General features: G+C 38.6%; 1 protein-coding gene across 5 annotated transcripts in view; it reads right to left on the reverse strand.

Moving 5' to 3' along the window:
* Positions 1–7,664: 7,664 nt before the first annotated feature.
* Positions 7,665–21,516, reverse strand: part of LOC122559665 (dedicator of cytokinesis protein 4-like) — a 456,397-nt gene continuing 442,545 nt past the window's right edge. For all 5 annotated transcript variants that reach the window (XM_043709518.1, XM_043709520.1, XM_043709517.1 and 2 more), the window contains 2 exons: positions 18,145–18,224; positions 7,665–11,742 (listed from right to left, as the gene is read on the reverse strand). In XM_043709518.1, coding sequence (XP_043565453.1) covers positions 11,314–11,742; positions 18,145–18,224 — 509 coding nt within the window. In that variant the 3' untranslated portion in view covers positions 7,665–11,313. The remainder of the gene's footprint in view (positions 11,743–18,144; positions 18,225–21,516) is intronic.

A 21,516-nucleotide genomic window follows, 5' to 3' on the forward strand; every position in this document is an offset into this window, starting at 1 on the left:
TTGAGTTTAGAAGGCTGAGAGGGGATCTGATTGAGACATATAGATTATTAAAGGATTGGACACTCTGGAGGCAGGAAGCATGTTTCCGCTGATGAATGAGTGCCGAACCAGAGGACACAGCTTAAAAATACAGGGTAGACCATTTAGGACAGAGATGAGGAGAAACTTCTTCACCCAGAGAGTGGTGGCTGTGTGGAATGTTCTGCCCCAGAGGGCAGTGGAGGCCCAGTCTCTGGATTCATTTAAGAAAGAGTTGGATAGAGCTCTCAAGGATTGTGGAATCAAACGGTTATGGAGATAAGGCAGGAACAGGATACTGATTAAGGATGATCAGCCATGATCATATTGAGTGGTGGTGCAGGCTCGAAGGGCAGAATGGCCTACTCCTGCACCTATTGTCTATTATCTTTGCCCTGGGGTCAGGGAGTTCAGAACTAGAGAGAATAGGTTTAGGGTGGGAGGGGAAAGATATAAAAGAGACCTAAGGGGCAACATTTTCACGCAGAGGGTGGTACGTGTATGGAATGAGATGCCAGAGGATGTGGTGGGGGCTGGTACAATTGCAACATTTAAGAGGCATTTGGATGGGTATACGAATAGGAAGGGTTTGGAGGGATATGGGCCGAGTGCTGGTAGGTGGGACTCGATTGGGTTGGGATATCTGGTCGGCATGGATAGGTTGGACCGAAGGGTCTGTTTACATGCTGTACATCTCTATGACTCTATGAGAAGAGGGACAGGCTTTATTTAATTCAACAGAATATAGAATAGGCAAGGTACAAAACCCATGTCTGACCCCTGAACCTGTTGGGTGGATTATCCTAAAATAGGGATTGCTACTTGAAGGAATGAAAATTAATTTTTACTGATTTGGAGTTGCCGGTGTTGGACTAGGGTGGACAAAGTTAAAAATCACACAACACCAGGTTTCAGTCCAACACGTTTATTTGGAAGCACTCGCTTTCAGGGCACTGCTTCTTCATCAGGCGGTTGTGGAGTATAAGATCGTCGGACACTGAATTTATAGCGAAAGTTTACAGTGTGATATAACTGAAATTATATATTGAAAAAGACCTGGATTGTTTGTTAAATGAATATGTTGGTTTCAGTTCTTTCATATGTAAATTGCAGAACATTTGTAAGTTACATTCTCAAGTGAACTTTAACAGTTGGTGTCATGTCGGCCCAGATAATGCATTTAAGATGTGAGCTGCCCTGTGTAAGGCTGTCTTTACCACAATGGTCAGACTGATTCTCGTCTAAAAGATTGATTTACAGAATCTTACATGGATTCATGCAGTTTTTGAGCAAAGTAAAATGTAATTCTGCAAGTACAAATTCACCCCACAAACTTGTATGTGTATGTGTGAACGTGGGTGTGTTGGAGTGGGAGGGGGCACGGGGTTGAGTGTCCGTGTGAGAGTGCAAAGGGGTATAAGTCTGAGAGAGTGCATATGTGAGCGTATGAGAGAGTATGTATGTCTGAAGGAATGTCTGAAGGAGTGTCTGAAGGAGTGTCTGTATATGTGTCTAACTGTGTGTGTGTATATAGTGCAATGGGGTCACCTGCAGTGTGACATGAACCCAATGTCCTAGTTGAGGCCCTCCCTATGGATACCAAACTTGGATATCAACCTCTGCTCGACCACTTTTCGTTGTTGCCTGTCCCGAATTCGCCTTGGAGGACGGTCACCTGAAGGTCCGAGGTCAAATGTCCTGGACCACTGAAGTCTGTTGATTGTTGAGCAGTGTCCATTCATCCATTAACGTAGCCCCTTCTTGGTCTCGCCAATGTACCATGCCTCAGGGCATCCTTGCCTGCAGTGTATGAGATTGGCTGAATCGCACGAGTACCTGCCACGTACATGGTGGGAGGTGTCCCCATGCGTAATGGTGGTATCCGTGTCGACACTCTGACACATCTTGCAGTGTCCACCATGACAAGGTTGTATGGTGCTGACCTGAAACCCAGGCAGTTTGCTATGAACAATGATCTGTTTGAGGTTTGGTAGTTGTTGAAAGGCGAGGAGGCAGGACTCATCTGGACCCAAGGCAAGGAGTTACTGAAACAACTACACAGTGATATCAACGCGTTTCATCCCATCGTCAAACTCACCATGGACTACAGTCTACTATCCGTCTCTTTCTTGGACAAATGCATCTCCATCAAGGATCAGCACCTCACTCTACCGCAAACCCACAGATAACTTCACGATGCTACACTTCTCCAACTTCCACCCGAAACAGCCATCGCCTATGGACAAGATCTACACATACACAGGATCTGTTCAGATGAGGAGGAACATGATGGGCACCTGGAAGTACTCAAGAACGGGGTACAATGCTCAACTCGTCGACCGCCAGTTCTGAAGTGTCACAGCGAGAAACCGTAATGACCTCCTCAGGAGACAGACACGAGCTGCAACAGACAGGTTACCCTTAGTTGTCCAGTACTTCCCAGGAGCTGAAAAACTACGCCATGTTCTTCGCGGCCTGCAACACATTATCAATGAGGATGAGCACCTCACGAAGACCTTCCCCACACCTCCACTTCTCACCTTTAAACACCACCAAACCTCAAACAGATCATTGTTCATAGCAAATTGCTCGGCTTTCAGGACAAAACCATACAACGTTATCATGGTGGACACTGCAAGACGTGTCAAAATGTCGACACGGATACCACCATTACGCTTGGGGCACCTTCCACCATGTATGTGGCAGGTACTCATGCGACTCAGCCAATGCTATCTATCTCATACACTGCAGGCAAGGATGCCCTGAGGCATGGTACTTTGGCGAGACCAAGCAGAGGGTACGGCAACGGATGAATGGACACTGCACAGCAATCAACAGACAGGAGTGTTTCCTCCCAGCCAGAGGACACTTCAGCGGTCCAGGACATTGAAACTCGGACCTTCAGGTGACCATCCTCCAAGGCGGACTTCGGGACAACGGAAAGTGGCCGAGCAGAGGTTGATAGCCAAGGTCGGTACCCATGGGGATGGCCTCAACCGGGACCTTGGGCTCATGTCACACTACAGGTGACCCCATTGCACTATACTCACACACAGACACCCACGCACAGACACTCCCTCATCCGCTCACATGTACTCTCCCACATTCATACATGCACCCTCTCACAGACTTCTACCACTTTACACTCACACTATACACACACACTCAAAGACACTCATAAACCCCGCCCCCACCCCAACCCCCCACACACATATGCACACATACAAGTTTGTGGGGTGAGTTTGTACTTGCAGAATTACATTTTACTTTTCTCAAAAACTGCATGAATCCATGTAAGATTCTGTAAATCCATTTTTTAAGATTAGAATAATTGTGGCACAAACAATCTCACACAGGGCAGCTCACACTGCCTTATCTGGGCCAACATGACACTAATTGTTAAAAGTTAAAAATCACGCAACACCAGGCGAAAGCTAGTGTGCTTCCAATTAAACCTGTTGGACTATAACCTGGTGTTGTGTGATTTTTAACGTGGTACACCCCAGTCCAACACCGGCATCTCCTAATTGTTAAAGTTCACTTTAGAATGTAACTTCTAAATGTTCTGCGATTTACATATGAAAGAACTGAAACCAACATGCTCATTCTAAAAGATGAGCGTCTTAACAAACAATCCAGGTCTTTTTCAATATATAATTTCAGTTACATCACACCACTGTATTCTAACAGATGAAAGGCTTAACAGACCATCAATTCTTCAATGTATAATTTCAGTTACATCACACTGCAGATTTTTGCTATAAATTCTGTGTCTTACGATCTTATACTCCACAACCACCTGATGAAGGAGGAGCACTCTGAAAGCTAGTGCTTCCATATAAACCGGTTGGACTATAACCTGATGTTGTGATTTTTTAAACTTAATTTTTACTTGCATCAACGTCTTGTTGCAATGTTAATAATATTTTTTTTCAGTCTTCATTTTAAGAACACTAAACACATCTAAGCTTTAAAAAAAGAAACACCAACCTGACTTATGACATTAAAAAAAGTGTAAATTGAAAGTCAAATTGGAGATAAAATGCTTTATTTTCATTTGTGAACATTCTAAGATAGTCAATGTGCAATTAGCCATTGAAACCATTGCAAACCCTCCTCTATACAAAGTAGTCATATCTGGCAGTTTTGTATACAACATTCAAAGTGTGGAATCAGTGGATGATTACCAATGAAACACTATATATTGTGCTTCAAGTAATCAAAAAACACTGACTTACAGCAGGTCAACTTCATATATACAAAAATATCATACAAGACAATACTGTCAGCAGGTTTGATACAGTTTGGATATTTTGACACCTTATCAAGATTTAGGAAGCAAAATTAATTGTACAAACAATTTATTTTAATAAAATACAGTCATTTAGGCTTTCATGTGCTTTGACGACAAATTACATTACTCATAAATGATAAAATTCAGCTTGTTGCAAAACGAACCAAGAGTTAGAGAAATCCAGTACTAGCATTTTAATAAATGCTCAATAAAATTAACATGTTCCTATGAGCTTACATATCATCACTAAACATCATATAAATACTAAACATATATTAGGAATTTGTTCTTCCAACATTCAATGTTGTAAGTTAATATGGCTGAATTCTTATAAAAACACTTATGTACAATCTTAATAGATAAACATTTGGCAATGCAACAACATTCACACTGTAATTTGCTTTAGTTTAATATTAAAAAGGTCAATTTAAATGTGAAAACATCTACAGAAACTTTAATTATCGTAAAAACTGATTCACTAATCTTACTTTCTTCAGTTCACCCAAGTACTTTATTTTTTTAAAAAAACATACTATTTATTTTGCTTTCTTGTAGTACAAAGTCATTACACTGAAACATGGCATAGAAATAAGATGTCCTACATTGTAGATTGGAGATATTTTTAACTAATAATTAGGACAGACCAATGTTTTAATTAGTAGTTGGGTACAGCATGCACAAAGGCAACCTAGAGCAACTGGAATTTCCCAAAATAATGTGTTCAAGTGTTTGATTTTAGTAAATGCATTAACTTCTCAGGCCAGATTATTTTGAAAACTGGCATGTTTTAAGACATGGTGAAAAAAAAAGAAAATGCATGCTTTTAATCTAAAGTAACAACTAGCTTAGTAGCTGGATCTGGCCACAAAGATAATTGGCATATTGAACCGTGTTTGACTAGCAAACAGATATTAAAATATTCTGAGCCTCTGAAGGAGGGTGCATTTGTTTAATTTCCTCCCAGGAAACCTCTTCTAACATAGTTTTCATTTACTACTGATCTTTTATTGAATTTTCCATGTTTTTTTTAAACCAGTGCTACTAGACAAAATTGCACTGAACATCTACATACCAAAGCATGTATCCATAATGCTTTTTCTTAAAAAACCAGCAGCCATAAAAATGATAATTAATAGAACAGTAACATTAGTTGTTATATTTTACATTTACAAAAAGCAGATGTAGTTTGTCTATATCAATACCATAGAAATCCTGACCTTCCATACAATTGCAACATTGGTTTCCTTTTAACTGACGTTGCTCTTACATTATTGGTTTAATTAATTCCTTCAGAAAGTGAGATCACACATTTAGTTATTTTAAGTAACAAATGCAGCAGCAACAGGGTTCCGTGATTTAATTTGAGCTTTTTTAACATCCTCTTTGTGACCATTACGTAAAGATTTCTTGCAGGCACCTAGATAACATATGAGTAATTTGAAATAACAATAGTCTACATGAATATTTCAAGATATTTATCATATACCCTTCTAAAATAGATATTCTATTTAAATTCAACAAGAGTAAAATTCAACTTGGGTATAGTGCACAGCAAAACATAGCAAGTCAACTATATTTTCTACTTGCCCGATGTTGCATTTTGTGGAAAAGAAAATTTGGCGAGCATGCTGATGTGTTATCACCTGTGTTTTTTTTGCTACCATCCAAGATGAATTTTACTCCCAATGTGCTCAATATAAATAAGATGGCATTTCGAATGGCTAAAAAGGTTTGATGAGGTAAAACTAACAATCAAAACTGCAGGCTCATTCGCCTTTCCATACAAAACAAAAATGGAACAATTATCAATTGTAAATCTGAGGATTATCTGCACAAAAGTGGTAAATTGGTGTCAACAGAGAATCTAATAAACCTCAATTCCTTTAAGGAAATAACAGCCTCAGGTGGACATAACTGGACTGCCAGAAGATTTTATGGGCGGCACGGTGGCACAGTGGTTAGCACTGCTGCCTCACAGCACCGGAGACCCGGGTTCAATTCCCGCCTCAGGCGACTGACTGTGTGGAGTTTGCACATTCTCCCCGTGTCTGCATGGGTTTCCTCTGGGTGCTCCGGTTTCCTCCCACAATCACAAAGATGTGCAGGTGAATTGGCCATGCTAAATTGCCCGTAGTGTTAGGTAAGGGGTAAATGTATGGGTATGGGTGGGTTGCGCTTCAGCGGGTCGGTGTGGACTTGTTGGGCCGAAGGGCCTGTTTCCACACTGTAAGTAATCTAATCTAATCTAATCTAATTTTGCAAAATAGGTCCATATGAAAGATTATTTCTTCCATTCAAAGCTATGGTTTAGGTACAGGTGAGTATTTATCAATAGATTGGGAGAGGACAGGTGGGAAGAGCTTATATGGGAGATTGAAGGGTTAGTGTTGTGATCATTATTTCTAATTTACAGAAAAGACACAAAGCAATGAGGATAAATTAAAAGCAAGAGAATTAGTTAAAAACATTTAGTGGGTACAACAAACATAGATGGGGTAAATACAGATAATGAATTGACGTTTCGGGCATGAGCCCGTCTTCAGGAATTCGTGTTCATGGCTGAAACGTCGATTCTCCTGCTCTTTGGATGCTGCCTGACCTGCTGCACTTTTCCAGCAACACATTTTCAGCTCTGATCTCCAGCATCTGCAGTCCTCACTTTCTTCAAAATACAGATAATGTAAAGTATTGCACATTAAAATGAACAACAATGCAAATATGTTATGGATGGTGACAAAATAGGTACAGATGAAGCCACAAGAGACCTCTGAATTGAGCGGACTCAATTCACATGTATGACCAATACAAAGCAACAGTCCAAACAAGCAACAGATGTTCAGCTTGGCAAAACAGCAGAGCATAAATCTGAGGAAACTATGTTTGAGATGTACGCTGCATCCATTCTAGTTTTGGCAAGAAATAATAAGCAAGATTCTAACAGTTTCAGAATGACCCATTTGCAGAAAAGTAAAATCGAGCCAAAGATTAAGCATTAGTCAATGGCAGTAACCTTTCCTCTAAATCAAATGATTATGGGATTAAGATCCACTCCAGGACTTGAAGACATAATTGAACCTGAGAAAAGTGCTGTGTTTTGAATGAGATATTAGATTAGATTCCCTACAGTGTGGAAACAGGCCCTTCGGCCCAACCAGTTCACACTGACCCTCTGAAGAGTAACCCACCCAGTCCCATTTCCCTCTGCCTAATGCACCTAACACCATGGGCAATTTAGCATAGCCAATTCACCTGACCTGCACATCTGGTCTGTGGGAGGAAACCAGAGCACCTGGAGGAAACCCACGCAGTCACGGGGAGAATATGCAAACTCCACACAGACAGTCACCCGAGGCTGGAATTGAACCTGGGACCCTGGTGCTATAAGGCAGCCGTGCTAACCATTGAGCCACTGTGCCACCCTAAATTAAATCCAGGCTCCACCTTTTTTTCTCATGTGGACATTAAAGGTGGGATGACACTAAGTTGAAAGTAAGCAGGGGAGTTTTCCTGGTATGCTGAAAAATCTGTCACTCTATATGAATAAAACATTTTTACTTTGTAATTTGTCACCTTGTTTGTGTGATCTAGCCCTGTGCAAATTAGCTGTCAAAATTTCCCAACACTTTATTTCATGGTGAAAATTGCTATATCTTCCTTCTAAATACGAGAGACCATCACAAGTAGGGCCACATGGTTTAACATCCAGTGTCAAAGTTTTGTATTACAGGAAAAGGTCAAAGAAAATTGTGCATTTTAGTCTACCAAGAAATTATAGTCACAGTGATCAAGCTAGTTATGGAAATGGGCAAGATAAACCTGGAACATAAATTAACTTGTGAGAGTAGAATAGGGGAAACACAGGTCCAACAGTAGTTAAAGGTATGTCTATGATGGATTTCACACAATTCTCCATTAGAAAAACAGTGATTAGTGCAAAGAATAGATGTTCAGATGGAACAGTGGAGGGGAACACCCAGATGTTATGAGAAGAAATTTGATGCTGAAATACGGACAATTTTCTAAATGGATGAAGTAAGTTGTGGGGATCATTGTCAAAGGAAGTATCTTTATTGGCTATCTCTGGTTATGCTGAAGTGGTAATGGTGGGTTTTCTGAAACCACTAGTGGTATAATACAAGTTAGAACAACTAAGACTCAACTATATTGGTAATGGAATGGAGTCACACATAGGTTCGACTCGGTGAGCATGTCAGATTTCCTTCCCTTGAAGACATTACTGAACCTGAAGGTTTTTATAGCAACCAAGGTCAAAATATGTAACCGCCAGTGACAAATTTAAATTTGGCAGTTTTAACAAGTTGTTAAGATTTGCAACAGGACCTACATATTTTTGAATAAAGAAAACAGCAATTAAGATATGGTTTTGATGATTGAGAACAAGCTCACAAAATTTCTCAGTTTATATTTCCACCTGCTGCATCTCAAGCAAGTCTGTTTTTACATTGATATGAAAAAGGAATTGAATTGTTTGTTGCATTCGACTTGACCTATGATATAAAGCTTTAGCACAGGTCATTTTATGTCGGGTATCAATTGAATGAAAGTCACACTGATTTGACTGCATTGTTCTGTAAAATTACTTAAATAGGTTATTTGCAGGTTTTTCACTGGATCACTGAGCAAACTGCCAGAATATATAAATATGCAATTTAGAATGTTTACGTAGAAGCATGCAGAGAATGATTGAATAATGTTCTGAAAAATAAACCGCAATTATCTGTGTATCTCAGTCTCTGAAGATTGCTTTAAATATCTGATCAGGAAAAACATACATTCCCTTCAAAAACAGAAAAAGCAGCCACATTATAGGACACTTCAGCTGAAAGCCTTTGAAATTTCGCAAGTAACCATTCTTCTAAAGTTCTTGTTGATAAACAGGTAGATTTGTATGGTCCACCAGCTCATTCATAAAACATTTTTTGATCTAACTGTTTAAAGTCTTTTTTTTCCATTTTTAATGTTGAAAATATCTTCTTTTTGCCCCAACTTTGCTATTGACACTGTTCAAATTCCAAAAGCATGTTTAAAATGTACGTTCACTGTGTGCTATTATAATACATTGCTTCAAACATTCAACTTGTAATTTTTTCAAGAAATATACCTTTCGAGCATAAACATTCACTTCCCTTTTAAATTGACTTCGCTCTGAGTACTCTTACTCATAGATACTGTTTGTGCTTTTCGAAGATTATTCAAATTAGCCCTTTTATCACTTTTACAATCATTGTTAAAATGTAATGGAAATTTTTAAAACATTTGTCCTCTCCATTAATAATGACATTTTGAAATACTGAAGAAAAATTCCAGGAACTCATTTTGGCAACTCCTCTCCAAATTTTGCTTCATGGATAATATTTACTGTATGTGTTTGAACAATTACATTGCTAATAGTTTGGGCTGATGAAGGCTACTGGCACCAGATTAAGTAGTCCCTCTGTAAATGTAGCCAAATGCCAGACCAGAAATTTGATATACTCTGTTCAACCTAAAAGTATTCAGGCAGGCACTTGACTGACAAAGGAAATTTGAATTATTTTAACGAAGGTTGATAGGTTCTTGTTTTAATTACAAGGTCATAGACAGTTTGTGACTTTTTATATTAAGGGGAAAAGTGGACAAGATATTTCATATACTTCAACAATCTCATAAATAAGCCAGTCTGCAGAGTTAGATGATGACATTTCAGGCATCTGCTTTCAGCTAATAAATAGCTGATTGCCACAAAGATCACTGTCCCACAAACAGGACCCTCCCAAAGTCAATCCCAGTCTGTAAAAATCAGAATTAAAAATGTAGAATTAACGGTACTTTTACACCATTAACCTCGCAAAAGCTTGTGTAAAGTTACAAATTACTTAACAAATTTTTCAGTATATGCGAACTGTGAAAAATGATTACCTATCTCAACTTGTACCCCAATTAAGGCAGCTGTAATTACTTTTGTGCAACAATATGGACACTGTTGCATCAATATTTATAGGTGCAACTGGGAAAAATGATAAAAGGATATATTGGTAGGGTAGTCTGAGGTAAGGGGAGGAACATTATGTGAAACAATCACCACCTCTTTTAATGAATGGCCTATGTGCTGTTACTAAGTAAAGGATTTGGAGTCAAGTCATAAATTAGACAGTTTCTAACAAAATAGTTTTTCTTCTTTCCTGTAATGCTGGACAATTAGCCAAAAGCTCTGCATTTTAAGGCTGTTGGGACATGATACATGTACATTATTGGAGGAAAACTGCTAGTTTTAAACACTTTTTGTTTCTTTGCCTTTTTTCAATGTGTAAACAAATTTAGTTTTAAATACAATCTTTAAACAATTTATTTACCCCTTACCCTAACTAATTTTGCTGGAAAAATAGTAAGATGGATTTCCAAATGTGATACTTGAACAATTTGGTGAAAAATACAAATATTACAAATGCAAATACTACAGTGTACTGAGCTCAAAAATAAAGTGAGACAGAGATGAAGATTGAGAAACAGAAAGAGGATGAAGGAGGGAGATAAATAAGAAATATCTCCTTCCAAATTAGTTTCAGGAGGGAAGCCACCTCTCATTCGAAAGTCATTATCATGAACGATGAACTATATGTGTTCTATTCTATATGTGCAAGTATCAAAATGGCAAACAAAGTGGAATGCAGACTCTATTTTTATATCAACTAATGTGCTTTCTTTTAGATCCCTGGCTAACAGACATTAGACATAGTATAGCATTTGTATCATTAGCACAAATGCAAATTGGGGAAAAAGGGGACTCCTCATTGCAACTGGATAACCATTCATGTGCTAGTTACTTCTGTTTCTCCATCCTGACCTATTGCATAACAATGCTCCATTACATATCAGCAGAATCACTGATCAATGGGTACATACATATGGTCAAAACAGTTTAAGTTTAAGGTGCCCACCTGGATTCTTTTGGCCAAATTAGCATTTAGGTTGAACAAAATTTTTGCCAGTATTCAGATTTTCTATAGTTGAGACACTTTTCGAGGCTGAGATCTGGGTCTGACAAGAATTTCATCCATTCGGTTTTCACCTTCTGACCTATGTACTCGCAGTACATGAGGTTTAGGAGGGAGAGCTGGTGGCTCAGCATTGGGAGGAACAGACAGGCTATGAGGTAGAGGAGCTCGACGTCTTGACGTTCCAGTGCCATGTTCAGATAAGTTGTAACGTGGTGGCATACAAGCAAAGGTTTCATTCTCCCTTTTAATTAATTCCTCAGACCCAATTAAGGTGCATGTAATTGTTCCATCAGTCAAGGTCGTCTCGGTCACACTTCCCCTGCTCAGGGAAGAAATACCACTGCTACTGCTTCCAGACAGCACAGGCGAGTTGTAAACTGGCCCCAAGGATTGATAATCAGTGGGAGAAGGAGTCAATGATTGAACAGAACTCTGTTGGAAAAGACAAGATGAATACAGTTACAGGTTTCAATATCATAAGGGCAGATTGGTCTCACAGAATGTGTCCTATTATGCTTGAACAAACTTATAGAACTGCAGAATCCTAAAATATAGGAAATACTCAAAATACAGCAGGTTCTTTAATATTTCAATAGACAATGGACAATAGGTGCAGGAGTAGGCCATTCTGCCCTTCGAGCCTGCACCACCATTCAATATGATCATGGCTGATCATTGAACTATGACCTAAACATGTTTCATTTCTTAAACAAACAATGCATTTTTGGGTATTCAACCTTTTTAACACAACTCAAACATGTTAGCATTTATCCATTTACAGATTCTTATGTATCTGTTCTGAATTTACGCTACTTTCCTTCTTATAACTATGTTGTTTTTGCTTTTGTTGATATTAATTTTAAATTATTTTTGAGCTTAAACAAATTTGCTAGAAAGATGTGAACAATCTCAGCCTGATATATTTCATTAATACATTTCCACCACGCTAGATGTGGATCAGGGGTTGAGAGTGGTGATTACACATGACTTGCCCCAATGGGGAATATATGGCATCTCAGTTACTGTGATACACATTTTTGGATGAAAATAGAAGCAATGAACAGTTGACATTAGAAGCATCAGATCCCGAAAACACCATGGCCTCAATTTTCATACATGCCGGTGCAAGAATAATTACAGCTGTATTAGTACCCTGTGAACTTATTTCCTGAAATATGCATTTCCTAAAATAAATTTCTATCTGAAACAAATTAGTAAATCCAGGAGTTTCACTCCTGTCCTGAAAAGCCTTTCATTTATTTTTAAAACATAATGAATACTCTGGCTATGTCAACCCTGGCAATGCAAACACCTACATGTACACAAGCATTGAACTACGACCTAAACATATTTCATTCGTTATGATCCCTGTTGAGACTAATAACTTAAAACACAACCTTTTTTTCCCCTCCTCCCCCAACTCATTTTGGTGGAAAAAGAGTTAGGATTTCAAAACCTGATACTTTTTTAATTCGATGCCGATAACCATAAGACCATAAGACATAGGAGTGGAAATAAGGCCATTCGCCCCATCAAGTCCACTCTGCCATTCAACCATGGCTGATGGGCATTTCAACTCCACTTACCCGCATTCTCCCCGTAGCCCTTAATTCCTTGTGACATCAAGAATTTATCAATTTCTGCCTTGAAGATATTTAGCGTCCCAGCCTCCACTGCAATGAATTCCACAGGCCCACCACTCTCTGGCTGGAGAAATGTCTCCGCATTTCTGTTCTGAATTTACCCCCTCTAATTTTAAGGCTGTGTCCACGGGTCCTAGTCTCCTTGCCTAACGGAAACAATTTCCTAGCGTCCACCCTCTCTAAGCCATGTATTATCTTGTAAGTTTCTATTAGATCTCCCCTTAATCTTCTAAAAGCCAATGAATACAATCCCAGGATCCTCAGCTGTTCCTCGTATGTTAGACCTACCATTCCAGGGATCAACCTTGTGAATCTCTGCTGGACACGCTCCAGTGCCAGTATGTCCTTCCTGAGGTGTGGGGACCAAAACTGGACACAGTACTCCAAATGGGGCCTAACCAGAGCTTTATAAAGTCTCAGTAGCACATCGCTGCTTTTATATTCCAACCCTCTTGAGATAAATGACAACATTGCATTCGTTTTCTTAATCATGGACTCAACCTGCATGTTTACCTTTAGAGAATCCTCGACTAGCACTCCCAGATCCCTTTGTACTTTGGCTTTATGAATTTTCTCACCGTTTAGAAAGTAGTCCATGCTTGTATTCTTTTTTCCAAAGTGCAAGACCTCACATTTGCTCACATTGAATTCCATCAGCCACTTCTTGGACCCCTCTCCCAAATTGTCTAGATCCTTCTGCAGCCTCCCCACTTCCTCACTATCTGCCTGTCCACCTAACTTCGTATCATCGGCAAACTTCGCTAGAATGCCCCCAGTCCCTTCATCCAGATCATTAATATATAACGTGAACAGCTGCGGCCCCAACACTGAACCCTGTGGGACACCGCTTGTCACTGGTTGCCATTCCGAAAAAGAACCTTTTATCCCAACTCTCTGCCTTCTGACAGACAGCCAATCCTCAATCCATACCAGTAGCTCACCTCGAACACCATGGGCCCTCACCTTACTCAGTAGCCTCTCGTGTGGCACCTTATCAAAGGCCTTTTGGAAGTCTAGATAGACCACATCCACTGGGTTTCCCTGGTCTAACCTACTTGTCACTTGATAACAGTTGAAAAAAATGACAAGATATTATATGTTAAACCTTGTACTGTAAAAAATAGCCAAAACACCATTGGCCAAACACCATTTTTATAGGCAACATACATTCAAACTATATAATGGAATATTTCTTATTCTCAGATCAACAAAAAAAAAATCACTGGTACACCTTGTGCTTTTCTTAAACATTTAGATTTCCCAAAACAATCCAAATTGATTCACAGTTCCTAAGGGCTTATTTTTTATTTGTATGTTAGTAACGTGCCATCTGAAATCTGTAAGTTAGCTCACTGAGCTGGAAGATTTGTTTCCAGATGTTTCGTCACCATACTAGGTAACATCAGTGAGAGTCTCCGGTGGTATGTCCTACCTCTCTATATATAGGTCTTGGTTTCTAAAGGAGGGTGATGTTATTTATGGTTCTTTTTTCAAGGAAAGGTACAGAGGATCTAAATCAATGTGTTTATTGATGGAGTTCTGGTTAGAATGCCACGCCCCTAAGAATTCTCATGCGCTTCTTTCTTTCACCTGTCCGGAAATGACATCACCCACCTTAAGAAATCAAGAACTATTTATAGAGAAGCGGGACATACCACCAACGCTTCACCAGAGACTCTCTCTGATGATGTTACTAGTATGGTGACGAAACATCTGAAAACAAATCTTCCAGTTAGCCAGCTAACTTAATTATCAACCTGAGCTACAAATCTTCTGAAAAATCTTAAATCTATTTTTCACAGAGTTCATTTTTTCTCCTGGAGATTTCTCCTCTCGTCCAAGATAGATGACCGTTGCAAGCTTATTTTAATTTCCCAAGAATTTAGTCTTTTCAATCAAAACTTCAACTTCCAACCACATTCCTGCATGATAAATCCTGGAGTGTTTTTTTGGCTTCCACTTATTCTCTCTTCCCTGGATCCAGGTGGATTGCAAACAGGGTTTTCAATATTCAGCAATATTCCAAGATACATGATGTTCATAAGGGCTTCCTCTGGCAACATGAATCACACAGGCCTTCCATCTAGGTAAATATGCTAACTAGCTATTCTCAAGAGTCTGAGGGGCAGGAAAATCAACATTTTGGGCAAATACCCTTCATCAGCAATTGGCTTTTGCCCAAAACGTTAATTTTGCTACTCCTCGGATGCTGTCTGACCTGCTGTACATTTCTAGCACCACTCTAATCTTGACTAATCTCCAGCATCTGTAGTACCCACTTTCTGCCATTCTCAAGAGTCCAATTCTTGTCTTGGAACTGAACTGACAATTTAAAGCAAAATTGTTATAACAATCTGCACTGCTGATTCATAGACTGCTGCCGACAAAGAAAAAGAAATCATTTGTACGACCTCAGTAAAACAATCAAACATTTGACAATTAACATTTAAATCATCTAGGCTTCCTTTCAGACAGACTTCAGAACAGGTTACATGAGTGGCTCAGTGGTTAGCACTGCTGCTTCACAGCACCAGGGTCCCAGGTTCGATTCTAGCCTTGGCCGACTATCTGTGTGGAGTTTACATGTTCTCCCTTTGTCTGTGTGGGTTTCCTCCCACAGTCCAAAGATGTGCAGGCCAGGTGAATTGGCCATGCTAAATTGCCCATAGTGTTAGATGCATTAGTCAGAGGGAAATGGGACTGGGTGGGTTACTCTTCGGAGGGTCAGTGTGGACTTGTTGGGCCAAAGGGCCTGTTTCCACACTGTAGGGATTCTAACCTAATCTAATCCCTTTCATTTTACCTTAAATTACAGGTAGAGTTCCAAACATCATAACCTAATTAAGCTTGTAATTTTAATAGCTTCCATCCCAAAACCAAAATAGTATGTCTATATGATGTAATAATTAGAACATTATAACAGCACTGTAATAATTAACTGCACTGCATCACACAATGATGCAGAATAAAAAGTCACTGTCATAATTTCACAACTTCACAGTGAAAATAATATTAATACAATTAGAAAAAGGTTTGGGAAACATGTAGATTCAAATTTGTGTAACATTAACCTTAAGCTACATTCTCATTTCAGGCTGTTACGTCATACCTTATCCCCGGGTTTTCCATCTCTCCCATTTTATTGTATGAACTGATTTTTTAGAAGATATTTACACCATACTTGTCTCTTTGTTATTTTAATGCTTCTATTATTTAACTGAGATGATCAGTTTTACTATTTAATATTTCCTCTTTGTCAATTTTCTTTCTGATTTTTATTTGCCTCTTGTATAAAATGCACCAACTCTGTCACTGTATCAATATGGTTTTCTGTCCTCTGTCCCCTTATTTTACCATCTTGAAGAAAACAAATTATTAATAGTTTTTTTTACCATATATTAATTGCACTGGTAAGTATTTTCAGCTCTTCATATTTTTATTTTAGAAACATAATTGCTGGACATTTTGGGGACAACCCAACTATTAAAATTACAATATCTGCAAAGGGTATGCATCCAAATTTTAATTTCTTTGGTCTCTCCAAAGATTTTACCTGAGTTTTTGTTTTTTTTTTAAAATGTATTTCTAATGTCAACTTTTTTTGCTTTTGATGTGCACAATACTTTCACAAAGAATGCAATAATCTCTCACAGAAATAAGTGAAGAGCATCATCGATTATGCAAAGACCAGCTAATAGACATGAAAACTACAATACTGCTGGAAAGATGAAATGTCTCAATGCTACAAAATGCATTAACAAAGTACCAGTCACAAATCAATAGCTGCCTTAAATGGAACAACTATGTTTATGGTGTAGCACCTGCCTTCTATCATCTTGTTTTACTGTTACATGTCAATGAGCTACATATTTCAAAAATGATTTGAAACTTAAGCTGACATTGAAGGACATGAGGTAAGGTGGATGTTGTTAGGTATTTCATATATAATAGTGCCAATGAACTCAAATGGTAACTTGGACAGACAATTAATCAGATATAAGTGGAAACAGATAGATTCTGAAAGATGTTTTAGACAACAATTTGAGTTCATTGAACTATCATTCCTCTCATCCTATTCCGTCTTTATATATTGGTTTTGATTGTCTGTCATTTCCTCGGTGACAGACTGCCACACACACAAAATCCACGAATTCTCATCAGGCCTGTTGTAAAATATTTAATGATACATCTTGAAATCACTTCAACGTGCACTTTGTACCGAAAGGCAATTGTAAATGATCAAGTACACAGTCTATACATTAAACAAAGCAGATTGTATGAAGCCTGCCAGAAAGGTCAATTAATATATTTGAGACAATTTATCTAGAGAGCAATGCCTGTAATTCAACACAGCACATATGCATAGAGTTCAACTATCTCCAATGTTACAGTAATATGTAGGATTAAGTAAATGTGATTTCCCAACTACACTGATAACAAAATTGATTCAGTTCTGCAAACTTCAATGCAATATGAAGGAATCAGACCTTTAATTACATATATTTAATAAATGAATACCCAGATGTATAAGCTATCTATATTCATATGCAGACATATATTTTTTTTTATATAAAACAGAAATTCTTCCGTGCATTGAACACTTGACATATTGACATGCTGTGTATACATGTATTATATTTATATTTGTTGAAACATCATTTATCATTAATTTACACATCAACTATTTGATTAAGGATCTCCAAACAATATTCCACAGACCAGATACAGCTGCTGTATCCTGACAATTCAGCCCAAAATGCCAAAGTAAAATAGATTTGATTTATGTCTGTATTTGTTATTGTTCTTTCCTGTTTGAAGGTTGTTGTGGCACAGTGGTAGTGTCCCTACCCCAAACCAAAAATCCTACGTTAAGTCCCATCTGTTCCAGGTGTGTGTCATAACATTTCTGAATAGGTTTGTTAAAAAAAATCCCTATTCTGTTTGAATTGTCCAAATATGAAAATTGGGTAAAGATTGTTCTTAGTATCATTGCCTTATTGGTGAATAAATCTGATACTGAAACAATAACTTCCATTTCTACCGATGTCCTGCGATAGTCCAAAAACTGTTGTTTACATAAAGCTTATTTATGTTCCCAATACTTCATGTTACAAACTCATTCAGGCTCAAAGTTAAACTACGTAAACACAGCTACATTGTATCATATTGCCTTTGCGATTAAAAGACATACCTTATGAGGAGATCTGGGATGGGCAGGAGGTGTTTCAAATGCCTGTGGAGAAAAGGCCCTGTATGTCTTTGCAGGTGAACCTGTAGTATTAAATTTAAAAAAAAATAAGTGCTGATAGTTCACAGAGGTGAAATTATTATTGTAGACCACTATTTACTATAAGAAAACTGAATTAGAGAACTTCACCTATTAACATTGACAAATGCCACATTAAGAGGGAAGCAGAAAATATGTGGCAACTACAGAAGCATGGTTAGTCCTTGCTTACAGACTTGTGGTAAAAGGTATTTTCCGTTAAAAATGAACATTGAGCTAAGCTGATATAACTGTTGCCAGACCTGTAAATAGTCTGCTATTTCTGCTGACCAACATTAATCTACACTCCTGCAACAGTCCTACCGAACAATTAAGTTTCCCAGCCCGAAGTATTATTACCACTAAGATGTAAACAATCTGTTGTCCAGAATATGATGCACAATAAGGATTTTAATTATTGCTTAAAGCAAGTTTGGACTTTTACTTTAGGCATTACAAATGTTAATCTCAAAGGTATTAAATGTTATGAGTTATTTTTTTAAGCCCTATCTCAAACAATGCACTGACACCTTACATATGCATGACTTCATGGACTACCAAGGTAGTATTTGCTGGGTGAATCGCAAACATTTTAATACCACTCAGGAAGGAGTTGGATCCCCAAAAAATCTCACTGAGAAAAATATAGCAAAAGCGATATAAATTATTCTTGCTATAATGTTGCCACGAGAGTACTGAGAGGCTGAGTATCCACAAAGATACTTTTATTTGTTTTTAAGTTGTGCCTTTAGCATAGCAAAGCAGTCCTAAGTACTTCACAGAGGCACAAGAGAAAAATGGATGCTCAGTGAAAGAGGGTGTTAACAGGATGACCGAAGATTTCATGAAACAACAGGTAAAAGGGGTTTGACATAGAACATTTCTGATGGGAAGCCCATCAATGATGGAGTGAGAGGGCGTAAGGGTGGGGATTACACAAGACATCAGACGCAAAGGAATAGAATGTTTCTAAGAGTTGGCTCATGGAGGGATTTTATATGAGGATAAGAATTCTAAATTATTTGAGGAGTTGTGAGTTAAGGGGAAGAGGAGAGGAGTAGAAAGTATGATTGGTGGAATTGGTGTAAGAAACAACATAGATTGCAGAGTTTTGACCTAACTGAACTTTCTTTTGGAGATGGCAAATTGATCATGAAAAGTTTGGAATACGGGGAAATGTACAGCAGACCAAGTCAGTACCAAATGAACTAATGTAGTTATGAAGGTAGAAGGCCTGTGACCATTGGTGTGCCACAAGGATCGATGCTGGGTGTACTGCTTTTGTCATTTTTATAAATGAATTGGAGTGAACATAAGAGGTATAGTTAGAAAGTTTGCAGATGATACCAAAATTGGAGGTAGAGTGGACATCGAAAGTTACCTCAGAGTACAATGGGATCTTGATCTGATAGGCCAATGGGGTGAGGACTGGCAGATGGAGTTTAATTCAGATAATTGTGAGGTGTTGCATTTTGGAAAGGCAAATCAAAGCAGGGCTTATACACTTATGGGAAAAGTCCTGGACAGTGTTACTAAACAGAGACACCTTGGAGTGCAGGTTCATTATTCCTTGAAAGTGGAGTCGCAGGTAGATACGATAGTGAAGGTGGCATTTGGTATGCTTTCTTTTATTGGTCAGGGCATTGAATATAGGAGTTGGGAGGTCATGTTGCGCTTGTACAGGACATTGGTTAGGCCACTTTTGGAATACTGCATGCAATTCTGGTCTCCCTCCTATTGGAAGGATCTTGTGAAACTTGGAAGGGTTCAGAAAGGATGTACCAGGATGTTGCCAGAATTGGAAGATTTGAGCTATAGGGAGAGGCTGAATAGGCTGAGGCTATTTTCCCTGGAGCATCAGAGGCTGAGGGATGGCCTTATAGAGGTTTATAAAATCAAGAGGGGCATGGATATGATATATAGACAATGTCTTTTCCCTGGGGTGAGGAGTTCAGACTAGAGGGCATAAGTTTAGAGTGATACCAGGATGTTGCCAGAATTGGAAGATTTGAGCTATAGGGAGAGGCTGAATAGGCTGAGGCTATTTTCCCTGGAGCATCAGAGGCTGAGGGATGACCTTATAGAGGTTTACAAAATCATGGAAACATGGATAGGAATATTAGATAAGGTCTTTTCCCTGGGGTAGGGGAGTCCAGAACTAGAGGGCATAGGTTTAGGGTGAGAGGGGAAAGATATAAAAGGAACCTATGGGGCAACTTTTACACACAGAGGGCGGTGCGTGTATGGAATGAGCTGCCAGAGGAAGTGATGGAGGCTGGTACAATTACAATTACAAAATTTTAAAAGGCATCTGGATAGGTATAAGAATAGGAAGGGTTTAAAAGGATATGGGCCAAGTGCTGACAAATGGAACTAGATTGGGTTAGGATATCTGATCGGCATGGATAAGTTGGACCGATGGGTCCATTTCCGTGCTGTACATCTCTATGACTCAACCACATCAGGCAGCGTTTTGGTGGAGGGTATGCATTTTGGGTTGAATAAAAGGTGAAGTTTTAAATACTCTAATTCATTAAATAAAATAACAAAATTGGTTTGAAATATGTAAATTAAGTCTGACATGGTAGGTTTTAAATTATTCCTTTAATTACATATTCATGATGATATTACTCTCACTATTCTCCACTCCATTGTCATTTGAAGGCACATCACAAATACACCAAAAAAAAACCTCATAAAATATAAATAAAAAATAACGCAAATGAGAATAAAAGATGCTTTTAAGTTCATTAAAATAACAATCAAATTAAGAGAAAAGTACTGTAGGTGAAATACAAACAAGAAATGCTGGAAAAACTTGCCAAGTCAAGGGAGTCTCTGTAACATCATGGTCTAAACCTTCTTCACTTTGAACACCCCTTTGTCACCACCACCATCACCATCCTCCACCCACCTCCACTATGGGATCTTCCAATACACTTGCTCCTTTATGTACTTTCTGCTTAACTGTCCAAGGCTACAAACACTTCCAGATGAAGCAGCAATTTACCTGTATGTCTTTCAACCAAGTCTAGATATTTTTCTAATCAACCTATCCAGAGATGTTATTACACACCTTTGGAGCAGGTAGAACCTGAACTCAGGCTTCCTTGCTCGGAGATAGGGATGCTACCACTGCACCACAAGAATCCGCAATTGTGTTTGCTGCTCACAATTTTTGGCCAGACCCAAAAGCATTCTGAGTGATTACTTTGCAAAATACCTCTTTCCCATAATGACCATAATTATTCCTTCGGTCTCTTGCTGTTTCACCATTCTACTTTCATTTAAAGATTG

This window comes from Chiloscyllium plagiosum, chromosome 19 (genome assembly GCF_004010195.1).
Source record: "Chiloscyllium plagiosum isolate BGI_BamShark_2017 chromosome 19, ASM401019v2, whole genome shotgun sequence".
Classification (NCBI taxonomy): domain Eukaryota; kingdom Metazoa; phylum Chordata; class Chondrichthyes; order Orectolobiformes; family Hemiscylliidae; genus Chiloscyllium; species Chiloscyllium plagiosum.